Genomic DNA, 9,228 nt, shown 5'->3' on the forward strand with positions numbered 1-9,228 from the left:
AGGGTTTTCTTTCTGTTTCTTTTGTTCTTTTCTTATTACAAGAGTATTTATTTATACAGCTAGAAGCATATCAATGCGTAAATTTAGATGCATCTAGTATTCTACTGAATGAATAAGATTTCAAATTAATTTTTAAAACAGTACAATAAGGTGTCGGTATTGTTCGTGCATTTTCAAGTATCATGAATTATTTTCATCGGGAAACTATAAGATGATGTTTATATTTAATAAAATAAATTAAAAAATATATTGAAAAAAAATTGTTAATACTAATTAAATAATAAAACAAAAAGGCTGATCTTTCTAGTATAGATATTTACTTTTCAATATATATGAAATCACAATAAAATTTATTTTGTAGATCTAATTATCATCAAAATTGATGTGAATCAACCTTAGTAAGAACCTATTACATATTTTAAATGGGCTAATGATTTGTCCAAGATAAAAACATTGAAAAAGACATTAAATGCATTGATTTTAAAGGTTTTGACAATATCAAATTTAAGATTTCCATTAGAGCATTAAAAGAAGGCTTTAATACATTTTATCTATTTGCAAGAGTGCTTAAATCCAACCTTATTTGAACCATGAGATAAGGAGAAAACACAAAGAAAAAAAAATCCAAGTTGAATTAAAAAATAAAGTGGTGGTAAAGCTTTTTAATTAATTATGCAAGAAGATTATTCCAGCAACTTTAATTGCATTTTCTAGTACTAGAAAGATCCTAAAAGATGGTGAAAGAAAGGAATTAATATCACCAATTACTTTCCTTTCAAAGAAAAAAAAAAGAATATAAATTTAGTATCAGAATCCTACTACAACTTGGAAATAACATGAAAAACTACCTTTCCTTTAATTTCTAGAATTAATGCGCTGCATGGAAGTCTATAAATTAACTTTAAGTTAGTTTTGTAATATTTTCTTTCTTTCTTTTCTTCTCATGGAAGAACAATAATTTAATATTATAGGTTTTATTTTATTTTATTAACTACGACCCTAAGCTTATTTGAGTTTAATTAATACTTTGTTTTTAGCAAAGATCCAAGGTTAGTATGAATCAAGTTATGAGCTTTTAAGTTTAGGGTTTTTGGGTCAATTTTATAAGTGAGCTAAATCAATACACTATCACAAGTATTTAAATCCTTGTAAAGCCTAAAAGGGCACTTTTTTTTATCAATAGGAATTCAAAATGTCTTTTTTTAACTTGTGTGAGAGTGATTTTTATATTCTTCAGTTCTTAAACGAATTAAATTTAACTTATCAAAGATTAATTAATTTTATAATGTTATTCGATTTCATTCCGATAGTATTAGTGCTTTAAAACAAGTTTTAATTGTATTACACTTTTATTAGACTTGTTTCAACTTTTAGGATTTGATCTCAATCTTAATTATGAGTTGCATGACCATGTTATCACAAAATTCGTGTTAAAAACAGTAACGAAAGGTTAAAACTATCATATTTGAATATTTTTATTTTAATCTTTTTGTAATGTTTGAATGTTTACTTACAAGTCATTCTTGAACATGAATTACATTACTCAAGATTTATACTTCATTATCTAATATTTTCTTAAAATTCACCTTAGTCCTTATGCTGTGAAGAAATCTATTGAAAATCTTTTTGAATCTTTTAGCTCTAAATCTTGTTACTAAACCAATTAAAACCTCTAACGGATCTCTTGGTATTGCTTGAATTGCATCAACAAAACTCTAGGAAAAAGAAGAGCTACTAATCTCCCCACTATAGGAACTCCAAACCCTCTAACTTTCTAATAACTCTTATAAAAACTTCACATAAAACTTAAGAAAATAGATATTTTATTATTAATAATATAAATGAGAAAATTATTTCATAATTCTTCATAACAAAATGAATAATACCATTTTAAAAACCATGTTTTCTATAAAACAAGGACATAATATTTTATAACATATGTTTTTTAATAAAAGACATGGAAGATTAAATTAAAGATTAGCCAAAATGTCCAATCATTTGAATTAAGAAAGAAAAATATATCTCTCTAATTTGAACTCTATTCTCTTATTAAATCATCCTTTTATTTTTTTGAACAGAAACATATTTTTTAAATTGAAAATACTATTTCTTAAATAAAAATTTATTATGATTTAAAAAGCAAGTTTTAATTAAAAAAGTATTAAGATAATGCCCTTAATATTTTGCATGTGATTGAAGAAAATTAAAAAAATAATTAATATGATAAAATCATGCCAAAATCTATTTAGAAATACAAGAAACAAACAATTTTTTTAGCTTTATTAAATATTCATGAACAAATTCTTATTGTTTTTTTGTTTTTGCATATTTTGCATATAATATCTGGAAAAAAAATAAATCTTAACATTCTTATAAAACACAAATATTTTTATGAACTATGAAAAAATTAAATAATAATTTAAATATATGCATTTTAGTCATAGTGTTTTAAAATAAAAATTTTAAAAATATTATGGAGAAAAAACATAGAAAAGACTAGGGGCATGCGGGCCTCTCTCTTGCCAACAAAGGGGGCGCTTGGCCTCTTTTAATTTTCTTTTTAGTTAAGGGCGGATGACAAGTGGGGGTTTGTTTTTTCAGTTTAAGGGCGGGAGGCTGGGATTTTTGGGATCCAAAATACTAATTTTTTAATTTATTTTTATTTAAAAATATTTAATAAATACACTAATAAATTTAATAAGCAAATTTCTAGCCCTAAAACATCCATAAAATCGGCTAGAAAACACAAAATAAAATAGAAAAAATCATCACTTAACCTTTTCGTGATGATGATATAAAAGTTAAAAAACACATCAATAATATTTTTTTTATTAGAAAATCCTTCAACATAAATATCAGTAATTTTTTTTCTTATTCTCTATTTGTCAATGAATTTCCTTTTTCCCCTTAAATTATAGGGATTGAAACATAAAATAAATAAATTATAGGACAGGAAAGCCAAACCTTAAGAAAAGGGACTAAGAATAAATAAATTAAAAAAATTCAAGGACCAACATGTATTTTCAGCGCCACTTGAACAATAAAAAAATAGGGCTGGATCTTTGCCTCTATGTTAAATATAGTCCATATTGTTTTTGTTTTTTCAATCGATAAATTTAGATATGATTTCGTAAGATTTAGCGTCAATTAAAAGACAGGGCAGTTTTCGATACGAAGAGTATAATGCATTATATGAACTTCACACAAACCGAAAGGAATAACTACGCTATCATTAACATGAAAATAACATAAAAGGATGAGATTAAAAACAAAAAAGTTTGAGAGACTAAAATAAAAAACTGACAAAGAAAAAAGGAGCGAACAGCATTTTTTTAAGTAAGACACAATCTTTTAGTTCATTGTATATTTATGGCCCGATTTGGGATGGAAAGTGGCTCGGTAATTAAAATGAATTGCCTAATGCTGAATATTAAATAATATTTAATTATGAGAAAATTATTAAGCACTTTCTGCGTATTGTTCCTCTGTCCAACTAAAAAACCGATCTATCTTTGTAGTTAATGTAAATAGAGGAGCACTATAAGAATCTAATGTTTTCTTCTAACTTATCATCTAAATAAATAAAAATATTTAAAAGTTAAAAGTTAATTAACAATCCACATGAACTTTTATTACAACATAATAGCATCCATGATACATATACAAGCATAATCTGCAATAATTTTTTGTCCATGAACATTCTATCTGAATGCCTTCTATTTCTAATAGGTTATGAATTAGATCAAAATCATTCTCAACAAATTCATAATAAATAATTTTATTCTTTTTGTTGGATCCGGGTAGAGATTAAAAATCTTAAACAATCAATCCAACAAGTTAAAAGATAAAGAAGTATTATTAATTATATATATATATATATATATATAAGCATAATCCATATCTTCTTAATATTCATCTATATGAGTTCATAAATCTTGTTTTCCAACTTGCTTACAGAAAGAAAGTAGTCTTAAATTTCCGTTTCATTAATTTTGAGAGCTTTTATGAGATAAAACATGTATAGGCTTTCCATATGACTCTTAAAATGCTAGTATTAACCACTAAAAATATTGAACGGTAATTTATCTCTATATGCTATTAATTTTCATTTAGTGCATATATATAAGTTTAATTTATATCCTTTAAAAGTCAAATGAAGTAATTCAATCATGATATATTAAGCTCTGCTCAAAACCTTTCAAATAGCTAGTAGATATGATCAAACAACACAATTCAATATGATTAATTAGTAAATAACTAAATCTTTTATGGAATTAATACAAGTATTAGATATTTTAATAATAATTAACATATGAAGTCCAACATGGATCGATGCTATAATTAATTTCCTAATTCTCCCTATTATATAACATTAAATGTTTCATTACTTCACCGTAATCCCATTAATTTCCTAATGCTCTATTGAGTACTATATATAGTAGCTAACTGTAATAACAGCTTCACAATCACTGACACAGCTCATACTATATGTAAGAGATCGACAAAGATACTCAATGACAATTCCTTAAACGCAATTTTTTCAACATTATTCCTTGGAATGAGAACATAATTATACAATGAACATATATAATTTCCTTGACTTGCATGGAACAGCTTCATAGTCAATGACACAGCTCATACTATATGTAAGAGATAGACAAAGATACTCAATGACAATTCCTTGAACGCAATTTTTTCAACACGATTCCTTGAAATGAGAACATAATTATATATACAATGAACATGTATAATTTCCTTGACTTGCATGGATTTTGTGTTTAAAAGTGTTGTTGTCTTTGCCAGAATTTGCCAGGTTAGTTTATGTACGAGGACACGTCCTAAGAATCACAGTTTTATACTGCTTGCATGCAATAATATTATTGTGTGAGACATGATCAGTGCCTCCTCGACATTGTTTTTTGAGGAAAACAATTAGGTATTCGGTGTGATTGGGATGTTGGTTTTAATCCATTTTATCATTTGACTGTGTTTTTTATTGGATTTGAATTGATTTAATTTGACTTTTGAAATTGATGAAATAATTAAAAATCTCGGAGACAATATAATTTGTAATGAATCAAATTATTTGGACTACTGTTTTCTAATTTGACCTCTCTACGTCCTTCTGGTATCAATTAAAAACCTACAATTTAGTAGGTCATGACATTTTTTTTAATAAAAAAAGGTCCACTTTAGTTATAAAAAGCATAATATTTAATTATTGTTCTGGAATACAAAGAAAAACAAAGATAGATGGGAGAAGGAAGGAAGACATGTTTCTCATGAATTTTTTTATTTCAAAAAATATAAAAATTCAATTTTATAAAAATATTTATTTTATATTTTCATATTTATATTTTTATTATATTTATTGTAAACTGAACTATTTTGGACAAGTGTGTTTTAGCTTGGATTCCAAGAAAACTTAATCATTACATTTGTTTGTCTCTTGTTTAAAATTATTTTGTGTTGGAATCAAGTGCAGAACTCGTTGGATTAAAACAAATTGCCTTCAGTCTCTCTCTCTCTCTCTCTCTATATATATATATATATATATATATATGGTAAACGAGTCAATATTCCAGCATAAAGAGTTCAAACTGATACTGAACTGCTGAAGATTAAATATTGAGTAGCCATGGGACCAAAACACTCTAGATGCAAAATAAATAAATAAATAAATCTACAATAGCCTTGTAGCTCATTGTTACTGTTAGAAAAACGGGAGAAAGGAGAAGTGATAGATAAAGTTGTCTATCAATCAATTTTCTCGAAAATAAATAAAATAAAAAGGAAACATAGAGGATGTTTGTGTATAAAACCATGCATGGCCATACTATTCTCGATTATATTTGTACTCTTCTGTTACACAATCGGGAAAACTATCCCCTCTTAATTTTGTCCGTTCCTTCCTTTATCTTTTTTAGTTACACTTCGTGTGATTTTGCCAAAAAAAAAGGGTAGCAACTTATTGTTATAATTTCTACTTCACAATCATATAATATATACTAGAAGTCAATTTCAGCATGAGAGATTACACAGTTTAGAAGTCAATTTCAGCATGAGAGATTACATAGTTTATTTATAAATATTAATAATAATAAAATGGACAGAGAGATAATTAGTATGGTTTGACAGAAAATGAGAGGGCAACAAAACATTAGCGGCATCGTGACCATTACAGAATCATCATTAAATTTACAAGGAAAAAGGAGAGCACGCCAAACTGAAAGACTTTGACAAGAAGAAATAAATTAACAAACCCAAATATTTTAAATGTAAATTATCTGATCTCCTTGCATAGTGTAGATTGAACATTCACACGTAAAAGTCCTATCAGCACCTTCTCCTCTCACTTCCAATTTTGGCAGACTCAAGCAAACTGCCGTTCTCTTGAAGGGAACCCAATCATTTACCTTTTGACAAATGGGAAAAGGGTCTTTATAGGATCAATCAGAATACTACATACACACCAACATAAATACTTGTGTGTATATACATGTACATAAACTCCAGTAGTCAGAAATATGCATTCAATGCTCTATGTGAGCACCATACTGGTATTAGTTCGTCCATGAAAATCCAATTACTACACTAAAGAAACAGACAGATTAATTATGAGAGGGAGAGAGAGACTAGAGAGAGTTCAAGGCTGTTTCTTGTGGATGAAGGAGGGAACTAAATCTTGCAAGAGGCCGTAATCCGGAGCATAGAGCTGATGCTGGTGCTGTGGATCATGGGTTTGATAGAAAATAGAAGTTTGGTCGCCTTGGTTACTTGGTGGAAGCAAGCGAGTCAGGAAATCCTGAGGAAAGGTCTGCCCTATCGATGTGGATGCCAGAAGGGAAGGTGATAGCATTCCAGCAGCATTACCTCGAAGAGTTGCTGGACAGTGATGGTTATGCTGTCCTTCATATGTGGTGATGACAATCGACGGGTCTTGGAATGATCTTTCCACACGCTTCTTAACCATGCATTTTTGAGTGGTGCATCGGTAATAACTCCTGCAATTTCGGGCAAAGGAGAAAGGTTTTTTTTTTAATTTGTGAATTTGAAGACATATATTCATTGATCAAAAGGAACACAATGGACCTTAGTCCAAACTTACAAACCAAAACTGATCATAGAGCCTCAAGAAGTGCTTGCTGATTAATTACATCATAGCTCGAGTGTTCACTACGGGTTCCAGCTGGGAGATTTTCATAAACTTTAGCCTACAGCTAAATTTTGTAATGTGCTGATAATTCAGTGTTACGTGGTTAAGCAAGGGTCAAGAAAATGAATGATAGTGAACGAACGGCGGTACTATTGGGCCTCACGTCTACTTTGTAGATAAGGCAACTATATATTTAGGCACTATTAGGGTAATAAGAGCATTATAAATGCAGTGGTCAGCTAGCTAGATGTGCATACGTGTTCTTCAAGTACAAAAGAAGTTAGAAAATCACTAAATATAGATTCTATTGGCTCAAATATGATATAGTCCAAAGAGAATTAATACGTTATCAAGAGAAAGAAAGAGGACTAATGCACCTAAGCTCCTACAACTTGGACACCAAAGTTCAATTTGCTTGCCATTCTGAGTAGTAAATTTCTTGGCTAAAATTTGGCTTCAGAAGATGGAAGCTTACAGCATCCTACAGACAGTAAATGTAGCAAGGGATGGAGTTTTACGACAACATGATTTGATAGAATTAGAGGGTAAAAGATCATGAATGCAACGACAACTAATAGAGATGTGATCTTTAAATATATATGCTAACAATTCATCAGCATATCCGGCTATTAAAAATCTAACTGCATATAATAAATAATTTAAACTCGAACGATGATTATCAATTGTTTGGAACTGCATGCATTCTTCGATTTCTTATCGAATAATACTCAAGTACATCTCTAATGAATGCATATAATTATGGGTGATTAGATATATATAGTTGAGCAAAATGACCTTGGATAAGGGCTATTCTTCACTGCCTTCTGACCGTACTTTCTCCATCTGTATCCATCTTCAAGGTGATCAATTTCACTCTTGGTCAAGAAGGCAAACCGTGGCTCCTTTTGGCGTTTCTCCTTCTTTTTTGTCTTGCTCCTGGTGATCAAGAAAATACGAAGTCAAAGAACATAGAGCCAGATCTTAGTGATCTAAATGCTAAGCAGAAATTTCTTTCTTTTGACTAGGGCTTCTAGACGTACTAAAACATAATACTCTATATTTTATTTAGATTTTTGTGCGTTAACCTCCTGGAAACTGATACATTAAGTACTCAATTAATTCTATGCATATGCTACAAGAGTTATAAGAAAAGATCGCCCATATCCCTTTGTACTGCAAGTAGTAAAAGTCGTATAATAAGTTCAAAAACCTTCAAGGAGAAAAGGCAATGGTAACTGCACCAGTTATTAAGGACTTTGACCGTTTGACGATTTGTCTTGGAAAAAAAAAAGTGGTGTACACAAACCCTAATTACCCGTCAATTGAAAACCAAAGAAAAAGAGTTACTTAAAAAGCTTGTTAACCTTTTCCATGAGCTTAGAAAAGAGAATCAAGAAACCTACACTTTCTTAGCATCTCCATCGATATCCACATCTTCTGTGCTCTCTTTTGGCTGCTTATGTTTCTTGATCTTCTCAGGGTCTTCTTCGGTTGCTCCATCATTAGAAGAAGAATTGGATATGGAGGAATTTGGTGTTGATGGAGTATATTGATTTGTAGCTGCTGGCTCTCCAGCACCAATTTTCCTCGAACCATCTTGATCAACGGGACTAATTACCTCGGATGACGAGCAAGACACGTCGAGGGCTCTTGATAAGGTGTTATAGTGATCCATGGAGCCATGTAAACAGTCAGTGAAGCTCATAAATGAGGGATCACTAAACCCCTGTAAGTTTTGTGTGGGTGCTTGTTGATTGTACCCAGAGATATTGTCATTGAAGAATGGAAACACCGAGACCGGCCGGTTGGCTCCTAGCTGAATATTGTAGTGAAAGGGGTCATAATGGTATGGATCCTCCTTTTCATTTGACATCTAGAAGACGGAAGAGAAGTGGTAGGAGGAGGAGGAAGGAAGGAACTTGCTAGACACACCACAATGCTTGAAAGCTTCAGAGAAGGGGATTTACTTAAGATGCTTGTCTTCTTCTTATAATAAATAGTAGACCTTCTTGTTAGATTTTTATTTTACTTTTCTTGGGAGAGAGAGAGGGAGAATTTAGTTTAGATGGTAG

The 9,228-nt window shown here is 30.0% G+C and overlaps 1 protein-coding gene across 1 annotated transcript; it reads right to left on the reverse strand.

Moving 5' to 3' along the window:
- Positions 1-6,108: 6,108 nt before the first annotated feature.
- On the reverse strand, positions 6,109-9,228 carry LOC105139857 (probable WRKY transcription factor 71). The gene is made up of 3 exons (XM_011046477.1): positions 8,560-9,228; positions 7,952-8,092; positions 6,109-7,004 (listed from the first exon to the last, which is right to left on the reverse strand). The coding sequence occupies exons 1-3, from the start codon at positions 9,027-9,029 to the stop codon at positions 6,647-6,649; spliced, it is 969 nt and encodes a 322-aa protein (XP_011044779.1). The 5' UTR covers positions 9,030-9,228; the 3' UTR covers positions 6,109-6,646.

This window comes from Populus euphratica, unplaced genomic scaffold (assembly GCF_000495115.2).
Source record: "Populus euphratica unplaced genomic scaffold, PopEup_1.0 scaffold185.1, whole genome shotgun sequence".
Taxonomy (NCBI): Eukaryota; Viridiplantae; Streptophyta; class Magnoliopsida; order Malpighiales; family Salicaceae; genus Populus; species Populus euphratica.

What these genes read in the sequence shown, in the direction of transcription:
- LOC105139857 (XM_011046477.1), bottom strand. Translation starts at nt 9,029, where the DNA reads ATGTCAAATGAAAAGGAGGATCCATACCATTATGACCCCTTTCACTAC. An exon ending in GATGGAGATGCTAAGAAAGT is followed by an intron (nt 8,093 to 8,559) that starts GTAGGTTTCTTG and finishes CTTGATCACCAG; the next exon opens with GAGCAAGACAAAAAAGAAGG. An exon ending in AAGAATAGCCCTTATCCAAG is followed by an intron (nt 7,005 to 7,951) that starts GTCATTTTGCTC and finishes CCGAAATTGCAG; the next exon opens with GAGTTATTACCGATGCACCA.